Raw genomic sequence first — 23,469 nt, forward strand, 5'->3', positions numbered from 1 at the left:
TGAAAGAAGAGAGCCTATACAGGGCTGCACGGCACATAGCTGGGAACATAATAGAAAACACTGGGCCACTATGGGAGCACATGAATTCGGCTTGGGAGACAGACAGGAGGACGAATGCAAGTTTGAAGCCAGCCTGGATTGTGGTATATCCCAGGACAGCCAGGAGTGCATAGTGAGGTCCTGCCTAAAAAAAAAAAAATCAACCCACCTACCCAAAACAGAACAGCACCCTATGAACCTGAGGTACTTGTGGACTTAAGAAAGAATAAACACTTAATCCCAGCACTTGGGAGGCAGAGGCAGGCAGATTTCTGAGTTCGAGGCCAGCCTGGTCTACAGAGTGAGTTCCAGGACAGCCAGGGGCTATACAGAGAAACCCTGTCATGAAAAACCAAAAAAAAAAAAAAAAAAAAAAAAAAAAAAGAAAGAAAGAAAAAATAAACACAGCACCAGTGAAACAATAAGGCACAGAAATCAAGGAGGAGGTTAACTGTGGAGACAGCAGTAGTCACAGCAGTTGCTGCAGAGAAAGTCTGAGCATGTTAAAAACAAAAATTCTGAAACACTGAAGATATTATAGTGATCATTTAAGCACACACATAACACTGATCAAGACCACATCACAGCCCAGCATGGGGGTGGTGCTGCATGCCTTTAATCCTAGAACTTGGGAGACAGAAGCATGAAAATCTCTCTGAGTTCAAGGTGAGCCTGGTCTACAAAGCAAGTTCCAGGACTGCCAGGGCTACACAAAGAAATCCTGTCTCAAAAAAAAAAAAAAAAAAAACCATGAAAAGGAAAACAAACTATAAACAATTAAGAAGAAGATGGGTGGAGGTAGTATTTACTCATTCCACAATAGTTATAAGTTCCTTTTAAGTGAATGCCAGTGATTTGTCTAAGCTCTGGGAATACAAAACTGATCAAATATAGAAAAATAAATCCTGACCCTTCCTGGAGTGCACACTCTAGTGTGAGCACTGGGGGAGTTCACAGTCAGCATGATGGATAATGCCACAGACAGAACCATATTTCTGGGAGGATTAGCAAGAACAGGAGAGACAGGAGAGCAGTCAGTGTTCTGACGGTATCCAGCAACAGGGCTCGACAGTCTACACTATTCCTCGTTGTTCCTTAGATGGGCAAGCTGACCATGGAAAGAAGAGAAGAAGCAAAAGTTGGGTGAATCCTATCAAGGAGGATGAACAAATGGGGCACAGTACCTGGTTTGAGATGCTGGCCACGGCTGCTGCTGGGATATTGGCAACTGCAGATGAAGTGGGTATCAGGCTGGCGTTTGTGCTTGAAGCTACAGGATTGAGAGGATTATGAGATGTTAGATGTAATTAGATGTAAATGGCTTAAAGATATGGAAGATAACATGTTTTAACTGAGCATATCAGCAAGGAGTCAAAGAATACTGGCAAATGCTGGAAGCTGGAGAGATGGCCCAGTGGTTAAGAGTACCAGCTGCTCTTCCAGAAAACCTGGGTTCAAGTTCTAGCACCCATATGATGACTCAAAATTGTACGTAACTCCAGGCCCTCCTCCTGGCCTCTGTGGTACCAGGCGTACATATGATACACAGACATTAAACAAATAAAACACCATCTATATAAAATCTATTAACTTTTAAAAAGGCAGACACTTGTTTTGCATGTGAGGCTGTATTACAAACAAAACACTTGGAGGATCTGTTTCAATTTGAGTCTACGGAAAGTCTTAGAAGGATGCATACACAATTCACAGCTCACACTGACATACCAGTGAAGTCAGAACTAAGCCAAATCGTCCCAGTCTTTTCTAAAAGCTGAAGAATGATTCCACTCCAAGTGACCTGACAGTCAGTAGAGCTCTGGTGAGTCCTGTGTTGTGGTATTGTTTATGGCCATTTGCCCCAAATTATGTCTCTCCTAAGGGACGTACTTACTTTGAGAAATAAAGCTAGTTCTCTAAATTTTAAAATGCTTAGAACTGCTGTATTCAAATAATGGGTTATTAATGTGGATCAATAAACACCATGAGGACTGGTAAGATGATTTAGCAGGTATTGCTGCTTGGTGCTAAGACTGATGGCCTGAGTTAGAGTCCTGGGATCAACATGGTAGAAGAGGTCTGACTCCCACTAGTTGTCCTCTGACCTTCATATGTGCATTGGGGTGTTCATACACATACACACACATGCGCACACACAAATGATGTAATAAAACATTTTAATACCACTATGATTTGTTATTCAGAATCTTTATCAGCAAACCTGCAAAGACTCAGAAGATATTAAATCTCATCTGGTCAGGTAAAAATGTATCCTATCAGATAACAACTTGGAATGCCTTTAAATTTTACATCTTTTTGTAACAGAATCTATCAGGTTCTGACCCCAAACTTCAGTGACTAGCTAATATCACAGGACTTTGCCTAGGTAGACAGGGTAGTAATTAGTATTGCCAGGCACCAGTTCTGAACTCTTCTCTCTCATTTACGACAAACAAAGAAACATGGTTCTTGCTGCAGTTACCCACCAGAAGGACAAAACTGACCAGCACAAAGTTCTCCAGGGGAAAGCTAGCAAGAAAACCTCTACTAAAACAGAATGTGGGAAAATGAAGTAGGAAGAACGCAGGTCAGACCAGAAACAGGTTCTGGAGGGCACTGTGTCGAAAGCCACATCTAGACAAGGACAGTCACTGCTCCTGCCACAGGCTCAGCCCGCTGCAGAGCTTGGGCCAGAGAAGAGATTCAGACAGTGTGTTCAGTTGATAATCCCAGTGATCAAAAATCAACTGCATCTTCCTAGCGTTCTTTCCTCAGTCACTGGCTGAACTAAGAGCTTGGTCTCCTGAAATCTACAGGGCTCTGCCCAGGGCTATGGCAAGGATCTTACTGGCTTCTTTCCTAAATACAAGTAAATGAAACATATTTAATAACTTATAGATGGTATGTGCTTCCAATCAATAGTCATTTTCTTCTCTGCTATAGCTGAATCCACTCGTCTTCCTAAGAGCAAGCATCAAACAACAACAGTACACAGGGCAAATAACTCCTAAGCAACTTTAATCATTTTGTGGAAAAAGACTTTCTGGTAATTCCAGAATACAAGCAGTATATTATCCTAGGCAGGCCTGAAACAGAGCAGACTGAACAGAAGTGACATCCAATGGGAGACGAGCTAGCTAGCTTCCTCAGCTCTTCCAGCAGCCACTTCCAGACCAACTTCCCTTTCCTTTGGGTGTGGCTTGAGTTTCTTTTCCCCTCCGGCCCAGCACTAACACTGAACACTTGCAGACTCAATTATACTTGGTCACTATACACATGGGAGAATTCTGGCAAAGTAGTTTCAGAAATGTAAGAATCAGCCAAGCATGGTACACTGTGAAGATGGAAAAAAGAGGATCAGTTCAAGGCCGGCTTCATATTCACAGTGAATTCAATAACCCTCAATCTAAAAACTAAGTGGTATATTTCAGGTTTGTATAACTATCACTGAACCCAAGTTAATTTACCTAAAAATGTACATAATCACTATCTGCTTTACCTTATAAAGAACTATGATTAACAAGTTAGGAATAAAAAATTACTAATCATCCTACAGACATATTATTAAACTGCAGGTGTAATAAAAGCAACAATGTCCATCATGATAATGTACCCTTTATTCCTTCAGAGTACTTAGGGAAATCTTACTCGCTCAGTGTGTTTTCTACTCTCCCCAACAGACTGTAAGCACCGTGAGGACATACCTTGCTGTTTTATTATGTCCAGCACCCAGCAGAGTCCTCCAACACATAAAAGGTGAGGCTTAGCTGGGCAAGTGGTGGCAAACTCTTCTAATCCCAGCACTCAGGAGATAGGCTGATCTCTGAGTTTGAGGTCAGCCTGGTCTACAGAGCAAGATAGCCAGGGCTACATAGAGAAACCCTATCTTGAAAAACCAAAACCATCTAACCAAACAAAAAAGGTAAGGCTTAATAACTATTTGTGAGATTCAGTCTTGCACACAGTAGGTATAAAAAACAATCTTTTTGTCTGTTAGAGGCTGACAGTCAGGTTACCTATTCTTAAGAGAGTTACATATTCTCAGTATATAACCAAAATACTCAACAAAAAAATATATATATTATTATATATATATATTATATATATAATATATATATTATATATATAATATATATTTATATTATATATATAATATATATATTTATATTATATATATATGTGTGTATATATATATATATATATATATATATATATATATATAAAATATATATAACTCAAAAACTCAACCAAGTACTAGCCTTTGGTAAGAAACTGCCGGTCTGGTTAAAACTGACTGCCTGGGTGGGTCATTGATCATTCATTCATTTGTCAAACACATACTGTCTACTAAGTGCAAGTACTATTACATGGGCATGTGGCCTCTATCATGTACATAAAAATATAAGGAAAACAAAAACAAAATACAACCCTGCACTCAAGAAGCTTAGTAATAAATCAAAGTAATTCTCATAAACAAGGATTGGCGAGGTGACCCAGTGGATAAAGCTGCTTACTGCCAAATCTGAGGACCCGACTTTAACGCCGGACCCACATGGTATGAGAGAACTCATACCCAAAGTTGTCCTTCAACCGCCAAATGCATGCTGGGGCACATGCTCATACATGCTTTCATGCACAACCATGTACAGTAATTTTGGAGTAGAGATTTACATCAGCAGTGGATAGAGTCTGAACTAAGCTGTGTGATAATGGATTAGAGATAGAGAAATCAGTAAAGATTCATGTATTTAACTTACAATACATATGTGTACTTAACACAGGTTAGAGCATACATTTATTTCTTGCTCTGTTAACAGATATCTAAAAGAAATGACACCTGACAACATAGTTGCAATGTGCCTGTATCTTGTTTTTTTTTTTTTAAAGATGTTTTATTAGTAGTATTGCATGTGTATGTATGGTGGTTTGAAAGAGAATGTACCCCACAGGCTTATTTGTGTGTGTCTCCACACGTGTGCCATCATATAAGTATGGAGGTAAGAGGACAACTTGTGGGAGGGAGTTGGAGCGCCCCTCCTTCCACTGGAGATTAAACTCAGGTTGTACGGCTTCCATGACAGAAAAGTTATTTTACCCACTGAGCCATCCTGCTAGTTCCATTGCTTTTTCTAAAAATTATATTTATTTATTCATTTATGTGTTTTCACACATTTATTTTCTTTTTAAAAGTTACATTTGGGCTGGAGAGATGGCTCAGCGGTTAAGGGCATTGGCTGCTCTTTCAGAGGTACTGAGTTCAATTCTCAGCAACCACATGGTAGCTCACAACCATTGATAATGTGATCTGATGCTTTGAGAAACCGGTAATTCCAATTTAGTCATAAATAAAACATCAGATAAGTTCTAACAGAGGGGTATCCCCAAAGCCACCCAGTCTTCATTAATCATAAACGTCAGAGCAGAAAGTTTATGGAAATCTAGGGAGACATGACCATTAGATGTAAGATACATCTTACATTTGATTAAGTTACCTCCTTAACTGATAATAATTTCTAATATTAGTTCATTAATCATGCCAAATGTAGCGTACTCATAAGAGATGCAATTGTAGGGAAAACTGTTGGGTGTACACATTAGTGATAATCACATCATCTTGTGAAGCTCCTCATTTTGTAAATAGTTATGCAATAACCATTCCAAGGACTAAAATCACTTGGTTCCCAGAGCTAAGTAACTTATTTTTCTGGATTCTAACCCTCCCCACCCTAAGAGCCCCTGGTACAGCTAGCCATGGGAGATGTAAATCCATATCTTGAAAATTCTTTTCAGTCCTCTTTTTCCTTCTTTACTGCCCTGTAAATGCCTTAGCTGTAAACTGACCGCAGCTCTGGTTTTTGTATCAGGGACTCTGCACAGTTCTTTTCCTGGACAGAGACTATGCTACTGCTGAGTTGCTCACCCCCTTGTCTGTATTCCTCTCTCCAACCTTGCAGTACAAATTACTTGAGGACCGTGTATACTCGGCCCAATTGTTATGTCAATCTAAACATATACTAACAGGAAAGTCTGTTAGGGCTGAAGAGAGGGCTCAGCAAATAAGAGCACACACTACTGTGCAGAGGACCTTTGTCAGGAAGTATTCTGGGCAGCTCCTAACTGCCTGTAACTCCAGTCCGGGAGATCTAGTACCCTCTCCTGGCCTCTATGGCATCTGCACTCACATGCACATACTCACACTCATCTATACAAGTTTTAAAAGGGGGCCAGAAAAATGGCCCAGCACTTAATTATGAGCACTAAACACCAGCAGTTACTAACAGAAAAATGAAGAAAACCAGGTTAACAGGTTCAAAGGAAAAAAACATATCCACAACACATGGCAAGTAAGGACGGCAATTAATAAAAGTCAAGCAATCCTTTACTTCACTTATTCTGCAAGGGAAGAGAAGTGTTAAATTCAAAACAAAACTATAGAAGGGTAGATATTTTATACCTCAGGACCCTTACTCTTCCTTCATGACCTATATGTATCCCTAAACAGGGATATAGCTAAGAGGGACCTGGTACCTCACTGCTTGTAGTTGATCCCCAAAACATATTATCTTAGAAAAACACTGAAAATAAAATGAAAGTTAGAAATGGTAGGTACTGTGTGCTACTCCCAGATGGGCACAAAGGCTTGGTTAGGAGGTTCCTCCTATGTTGGGCCCACAGGTTCAAGGTGAGTCTGGATCAGGTCCTTACATTTTGTTCCTCCTGGGTTGCTCCTGTTAGGGACAAAGAAAATGGAGGAGCTGGCAAGGAAAGAATGAAGTGTAAAAGAGAAGACTCTGAAAACTGGAGATAAAGGTAGGTTAGACCTAGGTCTTAAGAATAAAGTAGGAGGTTAGAGGGATGACTCAGTGGTTAAGGGCACTCACTGATTTCCCAGTGGACTTGAGTTCTATTCCTACCACCCACGTTGACCAGATCACGACAGCTTGTAACTCAGGCTATCTTCTAGCCTCTGTAAGCAACAGGTGGGTACTTTCATACACACACACACACACACACACACACACGCACACATATACACATACACACACACAAATAAAATTAATCTTAAGAAAACAAAAACAAAAAAACCCAAAAGTGGCCTGGAGCTGATACTGCAGAATCAAACAAGTCCCAAATCAATGAACTGAAAGCAGTTAAAACTAAAAGCCTTTTTCATCAGCAAAGTTCCTATCTACAGAGGTTGTGGGTGACCACACTCATCCCAAGAGGTTTTGTTAGTTAGTGCTGGGATTAAAGGCGTGCACCACCACCGTCCAGCAGTTAGTTTGTTTTTTGAACACAGGGTTTCTCTGTGTAGCTTTAGCAGTCCTGGAACTCACTCTGTAGACCAGGCTGGCCTTGAACTCAAGAGATCCACCTGCCTCTGCTTCCTGAGTGTTGGGACTAAAGGCATGCGCCACCATCCGCACAGTTTATTTTATGAGGAATGAAATGTAACAAGCTGTAAAATAAACAACAACAACACAGAAGCACGGAGGCAGACGAGAAGTCAGGTAGGTGGCCACTGCTCTCCACTCTAGAGCATGGATTTGGGAGAGCAGGCAAGGAAGCGCCACACTGCCCTTCTGCCCACTCACCCTGATTATAAAATTCCAACCTTGTCAGAGAACTCAGGGAAGGAAAGTTGTTTAAATTTCACTCTGAATAGAAACAAAAATGAACTTTTCTTTTTTCTTCACACATGCTAGGCAAGCACTCCACCACTCATCGATACCCTCACCCCAAGAGTGATCATTTTGAGCAAAAGAGATACTCTCACCAAGAAGTAGTAAACGGGACAGGTGTCACAAAGCCACCAGCAGAAAAGCAGCCACATCATACATTCCACTGACAATTCACATAGAAGCCAGCAAAATTATGACTCAAGGAGTTGCCAACTTCCACATGAAGAAGCCACTGAGAACAGACTAGCACAAAACCAAGAGAAGCTTTCTAGATATCAGCATGCAAGAGAAGGCTTCACTTCTGGTACGCAGCTCGCATTCAAAGCCTAAGCCACTTACAAACCACACTGCACAGATTTGCCTAACACAAGAAGCATGCACAAACGCATGCCATTCCCTTTACTTTAGATGGTGTTCCTGTATCATCCAGTTTGTTTGGATATACGGGCAATTAAAAAAAAAAAGATAAAAAAGTTAAATAACAAACACACAACCATGCCTATTTACCTTGAATGGGATAAGAATAATGTGCTGAGCTTGGCTGGCTTGTGGTTAACCCTGTAGTGCAGGTAAGAACACTGTGTTGACTTGGAGATGGAGTCTGAATTAAACCACTCTCAGGTTTCATACCTGGCCACAGTGCACCTGAATCAGATGATAAAGTGGACTAATTACAAACAACACACGGGGCTGAGGAACACGGCTATGCTTTAAATACCAGCTGGGAGGTTTCAAGTTGAAATCTTAAATTTGCGGGAGAAAATTACTGATTCACCCACTTATAACTCAAGCAAACATATTTTCAAAGAATTAAGAGGATGGAGCCATAGGAACAAAAACTGCTAAAATCCCAACAGTATTCCTTTATTTCAATGGGTGGAGCAATTGACCAGGATTCAGAAAAGAGTGCACCAACCTGGAGTACTTGTCAGGAAGAACTACTGATGTCAATGTACAATGAGAAATTCAAATTGTCAAGTTGGGAGATATCCTACTAACTTAAAATTCACTTACCCATAAGAATAAACAAGTTTTCCAAATGCTTTAGATACATTTTTCTTAAATTGATTATTTTATAAACTTTGTTTCCTATATTAGGAAAGACTTGCCAGCTTTAAAAACATACAAACAAAAACCATTACATAGGCAGGAGAGGTGGTTCAGTTAGTAAAGAGCTTGTTTAACATATATAAAGCCCGGGCTCAATCTCACCACACAGAGTGGACACATCGGTGCATGTCAACAACCCCAGCACCCAAAGTAAAGGTACATCCTGACTACCTAGCAACTTTAAGGGTATCCTCAGCTACATGAGACGGTGTCTCCAAATATATACGTGTGTGTGTGTGTGTGTGTGTGTGTGTGTGTGTATGCTGTCGACACTTTAACTGTCTACACTTTATAGCATTACATTGTATAAAACAAAGCCAAAATAACATGTAAGGAAAAAAGTTCTACATGATTCTATCATCCAAACATAACAACAATTAATGGACTGCAGAAGAATCACCCACATTTCTCAGGGTGTCCTGCTCCATCACTCTTTGCCTTACTCTTTGAGACAGGGTCTCTTGCTGAACATGGAGTTAGGCTGACAGCCAGCAAGTGATCCTCCTTGCCTCTGCGCCCCAACTCCTAGTGCTGGGGTTATAGCACACACATTGCACACCTAGATTTTTCTACATGAGTCCTAGGGATCTGACTTCAGATCCTTATGCTGGAGAAGCAAACACTGATTCAAATGAAGCATTTCTATAGGCCACTATTTTATTTTTTAAAATTTACACATAAAAGGTTAAGAATCAGTGTTATAATTCTTGGTGGTCTGGCATTATATATTTTTGTTAAGCATATTATCCCTTACATATTACAGTAACTTCCATATTTATTTTAAGCAATGTGATTCTATTTCCCAAGCAGGTTTAGACCCTAAGGTCTTAGCTTTATGAACATGTTTATTAGCACACAGTATTAAAGCAACACGTCATCAACATCAATGCATCAAGTAAGAATCTCTCATTAGCCTTATTACTTAGTATTTTACTACCGGAGGCCAAGTTTTACCATGTGGACCAGTCCTCCCGCAATGCATCAAGTAAGAATCTCTCATTAGCCTTATTACTTAGTATTTTACTACCGGAGGCCAAGTTTTACCATGTGGACCAGTCCTCCCGAGTAATGAGATTAGAGGTGTTGCCATCATGCCAGGCCAGAAACTCAAATAAATATTTTCTTTTTGAGGAAAGGAGGAATAAAAAACAGTATGAAAACTGCCTCTAGCATCATTGTCCTTTAGGTATATATATTCCTTTAAAGGAAACCTATGTATAAGTCCTTATATGAATTCTATAGAACTATTACACAGAGCAAATGAAGAAACCAAACCATAGGGTCTTTTTGTTTTTAATATATATACATTAAAACATAACATATATAATATATATAAAACATTAATATATATTAAATATAGATAGATAGAGAGGAGAGAGAGAGAGAGAGAGAGAGAGAGAGAGAGAGAGAGAGAGAGTGTGTTTGTCTGTGTGTGCGCTCGTGAGCACATATGAACAGCTTTTCTTCTTCTTCCAGCATGTAGGATCCAGGAATCACACTCAGGTCATCGGCCTTGTCAGTAGGCGCCGTTATGGGCTCAGCCATCTCAGCAGCATTCATTCATTCATTCATTCATCCATTCATTCACTTACTCATTCATTTTTTGAACCAGGTCTAACTACATATGGTCTTGAACTTATGTCCTCCCACCTCTGCCTCCCAAGTGACAGGACTCTGTGAGTTCATTATCATATCTGGTTTAAAACTTCAAATGATTCTTTTGTCCCTGCATGTATAGGTTTTTTAAATTAACTTTTTAGTTAGCATACAAAGTAACAAACAGACTCCACTGTGGTCTTCCCAAGCATGTGGCATTCTGTGCTGACTCAGCCCCAACGCAGGTGCGCACAAGCACACTGGAGCTCCTTGCTTCGCAGCCCACTCTGCCTGGCATCTCTCAGATGGGTCTTTTGGCTTTCTCATCAAATGCCCTCCATCACCTGCTCTTTTCCCTTCCATGACTTTCTAGTTACAAGAGCCATCTCTGCTTATGCACAATTTAGACCTAGGTTCCACATACAAGAAAACCTTTGGTGTTTGAGTTTGGCTTGTTTTGCTTAACATAATTTTTCTGTAAATGTCATGATTTCATACTTCTGAGTTTTCTGTTTCTTTTTAGACCCCAAACTCCTTCCTGATCCACTTGCCTCTATTTCAGAGTGCCACCACACCTGGCTGCAATCCTGTAGACAGACAATAAGGCTGGTTCCATTTCCTCACTACTGTGAACAGTGAAGTAATAACTACAGATATTTAAGTACCCCGTGGTAACTGACTTAGTGTCCTTCAAATATAAACCCAACATGGTAGATCTGGGCCACACGTATTGGGGTACATTGTGTTCAATTGTTAATTCTGTGCCCCAATGGCCTATCACTGGTTTCATATTTTATAATATTCATTTTCCTTACCTGCCTAAGGCATTTTAGAATTGTACCTGATTGGCTTTAATAAAGAGCTGTTGGCCAGTAGCTGGGCAGTAAACAGAAGGAACTTACAGGGAGAGAGAAGGACTATAGGAGAAGAATTGAGAGGCAGGAGATTCACCAGTGGACAGAGAGGTGAATGGATGGACCAGAGTGGAGCAGAGAGGTAGACCTGACCAAGTGATGGGTTATAGTAGTCAGGAGACTGCCCAACAAAAGGCCTAAAATTTAAAATATTAATAAGTGTCCGTATCATCATTTATAATGCTGCTGGTGGGTCCAAGATAGTCCCACAATACACATAGTAGTAATTCAATCTAACTTTTTTTTGAAAAACCTCCACACTTGCTATACAAATTTACATTCCCAGTAGCCATGGATATTTTTAAGAATATAAATTATAGGGCTGGAGAGATAGCGCAGGCCTGGTTAAGGGAATGTATTGCTCATGCAGAGGATCTGAGCTCGGTTCTCAGCTTCACGCTGTATAGACAACAGCTGCCTGTAGTTCCAGTCTCAGGGCATCAAAAACTCTGGCCTCTATAGGCATTGTTCTTAAGAGTACACACCTCCTTCTAGCTCTCCCTGCACATCATTAGAAAGTAAACAATAAACACTAAGAGACTATAAATTATAGTGGGTACTGAGTTTTCCATTCTATGGTCATACTACAGTCTAACAAGGGCTTTTCTAGTCCCCATGTCTGCTTCTAAGGTCCTTCTGCTAAATAATGCTGCTATGAACATCTCTGGTAACAATTCTTTGTAGCTCCACGTAGTCCCACAGGATAGATTTCTAGAATCCGATCTGCCGTGAGAAATGGAATGAACTCTAACATGCATCTCTAAGTCTCCTACCTCACAGCAAAGTTCATCAAAAGAACCAGATTAGTGCTGGCTCCAATCAGACTGCGTGAGGCTCTAGAGGAGGAGGAGATTGCTCCTAACCTTTCTATAGTTCTTCTAGTTTTTTCCCACATTTTTAAAGTGGACACTTTTTTATTTCAAGATGAACAATGAGACCATGTTTTTGATACAGACAAAAATTTGGGAAAATTTAGCAGACCACAGCTTAAATGCAATCCTAAGCACTTACTAATTGTATGACTCTTTGGGACAATGACCTGACCAACTCTAAGCTGCTGAAGTGGCACAAATGCTACTTCTTACCTCTAAGGTCTGCTTAAGGATTAAATGAGACAATAATATAAAATGTCAAATCCTAGTATAACCTATTGCTTGATACAGTAAACATTTAAAAGTATAATTATAATGAAAGTTTATTTATTTAGGGTTTTTATGGATTTTTGTTTGTTTGTTTGTTTGTTTGCTTTTTGAGTCAGGGTTTCATGTAGCCCAGGCTAACCTCAAACTCATGGCAATGTTCCTGCCTCCCTTTCTCAAGTACTGTAATTACAGAAGTGAACCACCATGGCTGGCTATAATTATAACGGTATGTTCCAAAGTCTATTACAGCTGAGGTATAGTAACAGACCTAGTTACCCTGAAAATAGCACTAAGATAACCGAGACTAAAACTCGGACTCCAAAAGCAGTGTTTTCTTATATGTAAATGAACATATGAAAACAGTATTTACTTAAATTAGTGTTGTACTCACGTATACACACCCTGTCAAATACAATGTATACACTTGTGGGTGGCACAATCAATCTCTGTGGAGCTGGTTCTCTCCGTGCACCTGTCTATGAGTTCCAGGGGTTGAACTCAGGTTGTCAGACTGGTACTTCAAGAGCCTTCACCTGCTGAGTAATCCTGGTGGTTTTAATCCAGGTAAATGACTGTTAAAGACACTGTGACACATGTCTGCTATCCCAGCATCTGAGAAGGGGAGGCAGGAGGATTAGGAGTGAAAGGTAGATTAAAATAGACACAGAATTCAAAGCCAGCCTGATCCAAAAGACAGAACCTAAGGCCGGTCAGGTAGCTTAGCTAATAGAGGGGCACTTGCATGCAGGCCTGACAGCATGTGTTTGGTTCCCCCAGATCCACAAGGTGGCAGCACAGAACTGCCTCTCACACTTGTGCCTGCACTCACAGGCACATAAAATGAACAAACTTGAAACAAAACAGATAAAATAACCTTAAGAAATATTACCAACAGGGTCAGGGCTTGCTTTGTTATTCAATCATTAGGACCAGAGTTTGCATCCCAGCACCCACATAACAATCTAGGCATGGTTCCAGTCTGTACCTGGTCTCAGGGGGATACTGGGTGGAGACAGGAAGATTGCTGGGCTTTCCTGACTGTCAGCCTACCCCAAGATGCAGAATCCAGGTTCAGGAGAGACTGTCTCAAGGGGATGAGACAGAGTGACAGAGAAGGTTATTTATGACCTCCTTTCACCTCACCTGCACACACACATATTGCACATCACACACACATACACACATACACACACACAAACTACAAACATACCAACATTTCCTATAACTTCTCTGGAAAAGTGAAGAAAATATATCTACCATATACATTGCCCCTAACCTAAGTCTTTTTATCAGTAAGTCTCACATACTACTTCTCAAACCCAGCGAGCAATGCCTTGGGGAGCCGTGAGAAAAGCACCATAAAAAAAGGCAGCGGGCCTTTTACCTCAGGTGCATTTTGTTTCCTGGATTGTTCTTGACCTTGATTACATACCTCCTGTGTTAATCATTTACATTCAATTTATAAGACATATTTATTCTTGTTGGATGTCAGAATATAGCTATGGGACCCAATCTGGTCAGTGTACCTTGAATCTAGTATGGCCTTCTACCTTTTGTGCTTTCCCAGATATAATCTATAGTATGTATGAGGCAACTGTACTTCAACTGCTTTGTTCTCAGACAGTCCTGGGAAAGGGCTGCTCTGTTAATATTTAGTATATGCTTGTTGGCATTTATTTACATGTTTTCCTGAACTTAACATTCCTTGGATTATTGCTTTCTTTGTTACCCTGGTGTATGAAAATACACTGAAACTAAAGGACTAAATGTCTACCACATTGGACTATGTCCGCCCCATTCTTTCAGGTCCTCTCTGATCCCAGGCTCAGCAGGAGTTCTGCATAACTCAGCTGAAAAGTCGACAATTACTTAAAGTCAAATCAAGTCAAAACAATTAACTAATTTTTTTTCTCTCATTTACTCACAGGATAATCTATGCAATGTAAGTTTCTCTTGCCTGAAACTACAATAAACAGATTACAAACATTCATAATTACCAATTATTCATTATAACACAATACTTTCTCAAAGTTCTCAGCAGAGTTCTATTTACATAACTTACTTTTTAATGTGAGAGAGATGATGACTCTAAAGGACACTGTTATAAGGGATGCAGGGAGCACCTTGTGAGGTGTTTTATTTAATTGAGTATGGGATAAGAAAAACAAGTTATTATTCAACAACAAATGGGATCAACTCTTCAGTGTGATATAGAGCCTGGGCTTGCTAATCACAAAGTTTGATCAGAAAGAGTGAGAAGAAATATGAAAATAATTTCTGTACAACTGCTAGCCTACTATGAGCCATCTGAGGAAAACTTATCTTAATATATCCAACAATAAATAACCACAGGGCTGGAGAAATGGCTCAGCAATTAAGAGCACTGGCTATTCTTCTAGCGGTCCTGAGTTCAAGTCCCAGCACCTACATGGGCTTACAACCATCTGCAACTGTAGTCCCATGGGACCCAATGCTCTCTTCTGGAATGCAGATATACATGCAGACAAACACCCATATACAAAAAAATTCATAGACTTTTAAAAATTATTTTATATAAAAGAAAAGGGTGAGGTGGTGCAAGCCAGGAATCTTTAGCACTTCAGGAAGTCTGTAGCAAGAGGATCACCAAGTTTCCAGGGACACAGGGAGACCCTGTTATGAATTAGTACCATCTAGGAGTCATAGGTGGCAGTGCATGCCTATAATTCCAGCACTTGGGAAGCTGAGGCAGGAGGATTTAGAATTAGAGGTCAGCCTAGCTATAAAACACTATCTCAGGCTGGAGAGATGGCTCAGCGGTTTAAGAGCACTCTTCAGGGGGTCATGTGTTCAAATTCCAGCAACCACATGGTGGCTCACAACCATCTGATGAGATCTGATGCCCTCATATGAGTGTCTGAAGACAGCTACAGTATACTTTGGGCTGGAGCAGGCAGGCCAGAGCAAGTTGCCCCGGAGTGGGGGTAGAAGGAGGGAGGGCAGATCGAGCGGGGCCAGAGCAAAAGAAAGAAGGGAAGGGAAAAAAAAACAAAAACAAAACAAAAAACCCCACTATCTCAAAAAATTAGAGAAAATAAGCGTTTTGATTGAGGTGGACCACATGCTACGTAGGATGCAAAAGGCCATGTGACAGATCCCCAGACAGCAAAATGAGCAAGCATGCAAACACCTTCAATTCTTTTTGGCATTTACCAAGGAGCCAAAGAAGGCTATGAAGCCTAAAAGTGAGACAGCTGTCAGTTAACACATGACACTAACCAAGTGAACCAACAGAAGTAGATCTGAAGAAACTAAAAGCAGGTGACATCAACATGCCCAGAATCCAGGTAATAACATCTCTAGAAGTTAAAACAATCCCTAGCCCATTTAAATGAGGTCTCAAAGACGGAACTTCTTTAACTAAAAAATTATTTTATGTATTTATGTGTATGAGTATTTTGCCTTCATATATATCTACATGTATGCCTGGTGCCCAAGAAGGCTAGAGAAGATGGTAGCTGAATCCTGTACAACTAGAGTCACAGACAGACGTGAACTCTGGGTACTGGCAACTGAATCTGGTTCTTTGGCAAGAACACCAAGTACTCTTAACTGCTAAGGTATCCCTCCAGCTGCCCAGAACATAATTTTTATATTTAATTTTTAATATTAATATTAATACTTAATATTTAATCTGAAGGAGCAGAAAGGGTTTGTGACCCCATGAGGAAAGCAACGATACCAACCAACCAGAGCCCCCCAGGGTCTAAACCACCAGCCTGGGAGCACATAGGGAGGGACTCATGACTCCAGCGGTATATGTAGGGGAGGATGGCCTTGTCGGGCATAGGTGGGAGAAGAGATTCTTGGTCCCATGAAAAACAAACACAGAGTGTGTGTGGGGGGGAAGTGAGGGTGGGGAGGAGTTAGTGGGGGCTGGGGGTAGGTGGGGGCACAGCCTCATAGAAGCATGAAGAGGGGGGATGGGATAGGAGGTTTCTGGGTGGTGGGAGGAAGTGGGGTAAGGGGATAAAATCTGAAATGTAAATATAATACCCAATTAAAAAAAAAAAAAAAAGAAACAGGAAAATCACACCCTCATGGAAGCACAGGGAGGGGGGATGGGATAGGGGGCTCCTGGGTGGTGGTGGGAATGGCGTGAGGAGATAAAGTTTGGAATGTGAATATTATATCCAATAAAAAAGGGGGAAAAAAAGATATCCCTCCAGCTGCCCAGAACATAACTTTTAATGTTAGGTAAGTTAAATTAATATTAAAATTCATTTAAATATTATCATTAATTAAATTACTATTAATATGTAATATTTCAGTGTTAAAACAGGAACAATAAATATATTGTACATATCTATAAACTTAAACATGTATAGAAAACTTGCCACAGATATTACATGTTCAAATAACCTCAAACTAACTTCCAGTAAATCATTTTGATTAACAGTTTATATCCAGGATACATAAAACTAGTGAAAACAACTCCCTATCACATAACTTCAGATGTCCTCCATTCTAAGAGCACTTTTGGCTCATCAGAACCACATATGATTAATTTGGGGACGGAGTGGTGGGAGAGGAGAGGGGAAATTAGCCAAAACAAAACTAAACAAAACAAAACCAAAAAAACCAACAACCAGAAAACAACGATAAATAAAACAAAACCCTACTGTGAGACTCAGTCTAGCTGAATATTTAGACTTATTGGTTTTAGCTAAAATTGGCCACCTCAGAATATATTTCTTATGTATACCTTAGCATGGCACTATGTATATATAACGTATGTCAAGTCAGTTTCCCAAACAATGACTCCATGCTTCTGGCTGGGTGTGATGGTACGCACCTGTAATCCTGGGATTCAGGAAGTTGAGGCAGGAGTATTGAAACTTCCAAGCTAGAACTGGCTACACAGCAAGTTCAAGGCCAGACTGAACTAATGCAGCAAGATTCTGCTTCAATAAGCCAAAGGTCAGAAAGCATAGCTCAGTGTCGGATGACCTGCATAATAGGAGTGCCTGAGCTTGGGGGGAATGGGGGAATGGGTTTCAGAGTTAAGAGCTTGGAAAGAATCAAATTTTGATGGGCAACCTAATAATTATGGAAAACTGTAAACATAACTTCTACCAAACACTTATTAAGTAAATACTCCTGATCAGCCATGCTTGCTCTCCGAGCAGGGACAGATGTTTCTGATTGATGAACACATTCTTAAGAACGTCTCACAATAGGATAGCTTACCGAAAGGAGGTAGTCCATATGTTTGGGTTGCCTGAGGGTAGACAGCGTAGGGTTGAGACTGCTGCAGTGTCTGGTACTGAGTCTGCCCAGGATAAGTGGTTTCCGAAACAGGAACAGAGAGGATGTGTGCATAAGGTCTAGGAAATCCAAGAAAATGAAAATTTCCATATTTGGCTCACTTAATTAATGAAAATGGGCAAACCAGTTAACATCACTGAAACAAAGATTCCAGGAATAAGATTAACTTTCTACAGTAAAATAATTTTTATCAATGGCCAGAAAACACAAGTTTGGCCCTTTTCAGGTTCCATTACTAATCTTTCCAAAGAATAATTTTATGGAAAAATCAAAGTCTCAAACATCTTCCCAAGTTCTAGCTATCACACTACAAATAAGTGTGTTACATGGAAGGTCCTAAATGAGATACAAGGATGACTTAGTTATACCCTGTGTTTGGATAATGCCTAAGGTCTGGGCTGGAGTCAGGACAGTTGATAGAGCACTTGCCTAGCACTCTTCTGATTCTTAACACCACAGACACCAGACATCATGGCTCAAGTCTGTTATACCAGGACTTGGGAAAGGGAGGCATAAGGATTAGGAGTTCAAGGCCACCCTTCACTACAGAGTGAATTCAGTCATTCTTGACTATGTAGTCAGTTTGACGCCAGCTACTTAAAACACTTTCTCAGAAAACAAATCAAAAGCAACACTTTAGGACAATGAAGAATGGACTGAACAGAAGAGCACTGGGCCAACTGCAGTTCTAAGACAGGAAAAGTGGGGCTGATGGAGTAAGGACAAGCAACCACATCAAAAAACAGGGTAGCTAGGGAGTGGCACACCCCTTTAATCCCAGCACTTGGGAGGCAGAGGCATTTGGAGTTCTGAGTTTAAGGTCAGCCTGGTCTACAGAGTGAGTTCCAGGACAGCCAGGGCTACACAGAGAAACTATCTCAAGAAAACAAAAACAAAACATACATTTTGAAAAAAACCAGGGAGTAGAGATTTGCTCCAGTATCCTCAACTTGTCTGAGAAATAGGAGTCAGCTTAACTAATGGACCTTGGAAGTCACTTTAAGCTTCAGCATGCTGCCACTAATTGGTGCCAGCCATACCAGGGACAGTCAGGAATGAACTTCACTAGTGAAACCACAAAACTGCACCCTGGCTTGCTGACTTGTAGACATCCATTCTACTATACCCTATCTTACCCTGTGCATATAACTTCTACTTATTTTATTTGGCATATTAGGTTGTATGAAAAAGTGCTATTATATATCATCAAAGTTTTAATAACTAACATAGGGCAGAAAGGATATATCTTAACAAGGGAAAAAGATTTCACTCCCAAAAAACCATCTTTGGGAGCAGACAATAAAGGAAGGCTAGAAAGAAGTAGCATCTGAACTGAATAGATGAGCTGTCCACAAAATAGAGGCAGAGGGTTCCAGGTCAAGAATAAAGCCCTGGCAAAGGAACAGAGAGGAGGCGGGGACTTCAGTGTCCAGGAGGAAGCCTTACACTAATCCTAATTGAGGCACACTGAGAAAGGACAGGAACACACAAAAAGGAGAAAGATAGGGGTGTGGCCCTCAATGCCAGGCTAGAGTTCAGACAAATGCAAAACAACTGGAAGGTCCTAGACTCACTGCTTTCTAATATGGATTAGAAGCATGTAAAAATGCAGGTCTGGTTAAACAAGGCGAGTAATGCAATGGTTCCAGTAAGTGGTGAGGAGGTGAGGATGAAGGCAAATGGCACAACTGCATAAAATGTCTGAGTGCAACAACTGTGTACACATAGGATAGATTTGCTGTATGCAACATACTCATGTTTCAGTAGACTCAGAGACTTGCATTAGCCAGAGCTAAGCCTGCAAGATAATTTAGACAAGAGTTGCTTCTCAAGTCCCATGAGTTTACTTTGAAATAGTGTCTCGAAAACAGTTAATTTCCAGATATTGTAAAGAACATACTCTCCTTTCCCATGCTTTACAGAAAATACTACCAGGTTAGTTAGAATATTTTTAAAATGAAGTAAGAAAATTCATTATCTCAATCTTTAGTCTTTGAAACTAAATGACAGTACAACTTGGATAGCAGAAAGCTTGTGGATTTGATGTGTTTTCACATTTAATATCTAGTGTACATGTGTCCGAATCTGTGACCTGAAGGCTGAATTCATCCCAGGATAGCTCTGAATAAGACCTAGTATATTTACAGATAACATGTCAAAAGGGTGAACACTTCTATGGCATGTAAAACCTCTCTATGATGCTTCCAGATAGTGTTAATCACACCACAGAAGAAAACCACATAACAATGACTAGCCCAAGCAGACATTAGTATTAACATCAGGATGAGGAGAACTTGAGCTAGTTTATGTAAGTAAAGGTGAAGTGAATGGCTCACCAAGGAAAACGAACGCCAGCTTCCTTTCCTACCAGCCTCCTAGGGATCCCTCACCTCTCCAACAAACATTTATGAACCTCGCAGTGTGAAACACACACAAACAAGCTAGTTTAATGGGTGCAGTTGTTCATGTCTGTACATGGGCACAGGCCCACTCTTCATTAATACACAACTGCACCTTGGTACAAACATTGTTCTGTACCCCACTTTAAAGGTGACGAAACTGGTTGTTGGCAAACACTGGCCTTACACCATGAAGGCCTAAAACGCTCCTCTTTGTAACTTCCATTCATTACACTTGCCCAGTTAAATCTGAAGCGTTGCTGAGCTGTTTTTACTGACCCATATGTCAGTGTAGGGAAAGGGCCAGAAATCACATGAGTGCCTACTTGATGAGTGAGTTCCTATGTAATAGTAATCAGTTCCAACAACTACCTGATATTTTAAAGGATGATAAATAGAGTATAGTTAGATGTGATAAAAATTGGAGTAAAGATAGAGAACAAGGGAGGTGAAAAAAGTTAAATATTAAATTTGTACTGAGCCTAGAGAAAAGTTTGGAAATAATTATTCAACTTACTTTGCAGAATACATTTGTGAGGTATAATCACTGGATGAGCGAGGGATGTAATCGTTGCATGTCATAACTGAAAGAAACATATTATTAGGTAAAAAAGTTAGAACATTTAAAAAAGCAAATGAAAAAGTTATATATCTTACTATATAGTTCTTCAAGGTGAACAACACACAGACTGGATGCCAAAAAATTTCAAAGAATGCAGAGAAAACACCTCATTTCTACATTTACAGACCTATTTGTAGAGTTTAAGGGGCAATAAGAGAAACAAGACAGGATGGGGGGACAGATGGGACTCGGAAAACATCTGAAGGTAAACAAGCAAATCTTTACTTCCTTGTCACTGACCTCAACTCTCTATAAAGCAAAACCTCCTAGGCTCTCTGCTATGCTCACTGACAAACTTAAAAAGCTAAACCCATATCTAAGAAATCACACAATGCTTCCTTGATGTCCTCAGACACTGGATGCTTACCCTAAGTGAAAAGCCCTAAAAATGGTTAGTGAGACAGGTTTGGTAGAAGTTTCCAATCTCATTCTATTGGTATGTAGAATCAACAGCAGCATAGATGGGAGCAGGGTTTGGGGGTTTTTTGTTTGTTTGTTTGTTTGTTTGTTTAAAAAATGTTTTTATGCAAATGAGTACACTGTTGCTCTCTTAGACACACCAGAAGAGGGCATCGGATCCTATTACAGATGGTTGTGAGCCACCATGTAGTTGCTGGGAATTGAACTCAGGACCTCTGGAAAAGCAGTCAGTGCTCTTAACCGCTAAACCATCTCTCCAGTCCGAGAGCAGGTTTTTGTATTATCACTTTCTGCTCTATACTAAAGGCTTTAAGTCTGGCCACCCAGATGCTTCAAGACTCATGCAGTGAAGTCCTTTCCCACCTGGTGTCCTCTTGCCTCCCATGACTTTATCTAGAAAAGGCTGCAATGAAAGCTTGCCCCTCACAATCAAAACTGGGATATAAAGTCTATAAATCTATAAATACGTGGCTCAAGACTGACAGGCATAAAAAGCCATTCGTTAGGCTCCACTGCAGTTCATTATCCACAGAGCTGCACCGTAAATGCTTGGCCAGACTCCTGCCCTGTCCTGACTTTATTTACCATCATGAAAGGAGCTCTTCTGTTGCAAAGATGGACTGAAGAGGAACATCTGGCTTCTATCTAAGCTAGATTCCCTGGAAGAGTGACCTGTACAGAAAGGAAACGTCAGGAGACACCCAGGAGAAAAACAAACTAACAACTGTGAGTTTATTATGAAAGTTCTTGTCCAATGCCATTGTTTGAGGTCTTTAAAAGATTTATTAAAAGCTTGAAGATCACTCTTATCTATAATCTGATTAACAGAAATGAAGGTGCTCTCAATCAAATACAAATATTTTATCCATCCTGGGACATAGACTAGGGTAATTCAAATTCTGTAAGATGGTATCCTCTCCAATGATAGGTACTCAAACCCTTATCTACCCCTCCCCAAATGACAGACTAAACCTGGAGTTTGGCAGTATCTAGATCAGTGAGGAATTAGAAAGTCAGGGCCTAACCTGGTATCATACAGTGCGGGGTTTAAAGTAGTACATTGTTTTGGGTACAGTAAACGTGGTGAAGATAAGGCAAAGAGCAGAGGTATGACCAGTACACCATCTCATCAGCTCGGAAGTATAGAATAAGAAAGACAAGGAAGTGCAGGATGACTTTCCAGTTTTTCTTTTAGACAGTGATACAACAACATCTGAGGATGGGCATGTTTGGGAGAAGATCTGATTGGCTAAAAAAAAAAAAAAAGCTTTTTACATAATATATATGACTTTGCTTTCAGACACTAGAGAGTTCAAGAAGGCAGCTAGATACACAAATGAAATCAGAGAAATCACACAGGAAATAAAAATGTGATATTTGGGCATGATGCTCCACGCACTCAGGAAACAGAGGCAGGTGAGTTCTCTGTGAGTTCAAGGCCAGCCTGGTGTACCTAACAAGTTCCAGGGTAGCCAGGGCTACATAGGGAAACTTCTAATGAATTAATTAGGTATTTGTTAGCAATGTAGGATATTTAAAGGAATGTAATGTAATGGATGGAAGCATCCGTGACGAGGATGTTAGCCTAGAACCCAAGCCTGGGGCCTGATATTCAAGTAAGCTAGAAGAAGGGTCATCAGGGAGAAAAGTGAGGGCAAACGTGCTGAGAGACAGACTATGAGGAGAGAGAAACGTCTACTAGAATTGGCAATATGACAGCAATCGAGGACCTTGCTAATCAGTTTCACAGGAAGAGAGAAAAGAGAAGCTAAGTCAACCAGCTGAAGAGTGAACTGGCAGAGGAAGCAAGCAGAAGCAATTCTTTTCAGAGGTTCAGACATATAATGAAACACAGAGAAAACCTGCATATCATCAAAGATGGTAGCTACCAAGCACGTGTCTCTATGAGAAGAAGAATTAAGAAGAAGAATGTGATATGCAGGAGTGGAGGTGAAAGAAGCATCACACCACATCTTGGGGAAGGCTAGAGAGGACACAGAACGCAAATATAAGGACTTACATTTAACAAGAGCAAGAACCCTGCAGTTCTGACAAGGAGGACACAGACAATATTGGTACAGACAGACAGAGGCCTAGAGGTGGTGCAGTGTAACAAGGGAGCGACTTGTGTAGAGCCTTTATCTGAGACGACAAAAGGTAAGGGTGAGGAAAAGGTGAGTGCGTCCTGAGGTTTTGAAAGAAGAGCTGTACGTTAAATGGAAACTCTCATGAGGGAAATGA

General features: G+C 40.4%; 1 protein-coding gene across 3 annotated transcripts in view; it reads right to left on the minus strand.

Moving 5' to 3' along the window:
- Eya3 (EYA transcriptional coactivator and phosphatase 3) overlaps positions 1 to 23,469 on the minus strand; it is an 83,237-nt gene that overhangs the window by 29,361 nt on the left and 30,407 nt on the right. For 2 of the 3 annotated variants that reach the window (XM_034502089.2, XM_076934060.1), the window contains exons 5-8: positions 20,704 to 20,770; positions 17,710 to 17,846; positions 8,226 to 8,363; positions 1,224 to 1,309 (exon numbers count right to left, since the gene is read on the minus strand). In XM_034502089.2, the coding sequence (XP_034357980.1) occupies positions 1,224 to 1,309; positions 8,226 to 8,363; positions 17,710 to 17,846; positions 20,704 to 20,770 (428 nt within the window). The remainder of the gene's footprint in view (positions 1 to 1,223; positions 1,310 to 8,225; positions 8,364 to 17,709; positions 17,847 to 20,703; positions 20,771 to 23,469) is intronic. The other variant, XM_034502091.2, reaches the window with a different exon arrangement.

This window comes from Arvicanthis niloticus, chromosome 5 (assembly GCF_011762505.2).
Source record: "Arvicanthis niloticus isolate mArvNil1 chromosome 5, mArvNil1.pat.X, whole genome shotgun sequence".
In the NCBI taxonomy this organism is placed as follows: domain Eukaryota; kingdom Metazoa; phylum Chordata; class Mammalia; order Rodentia; family Muridae; genus Arvicanthis; species Arvicanthis niloticus.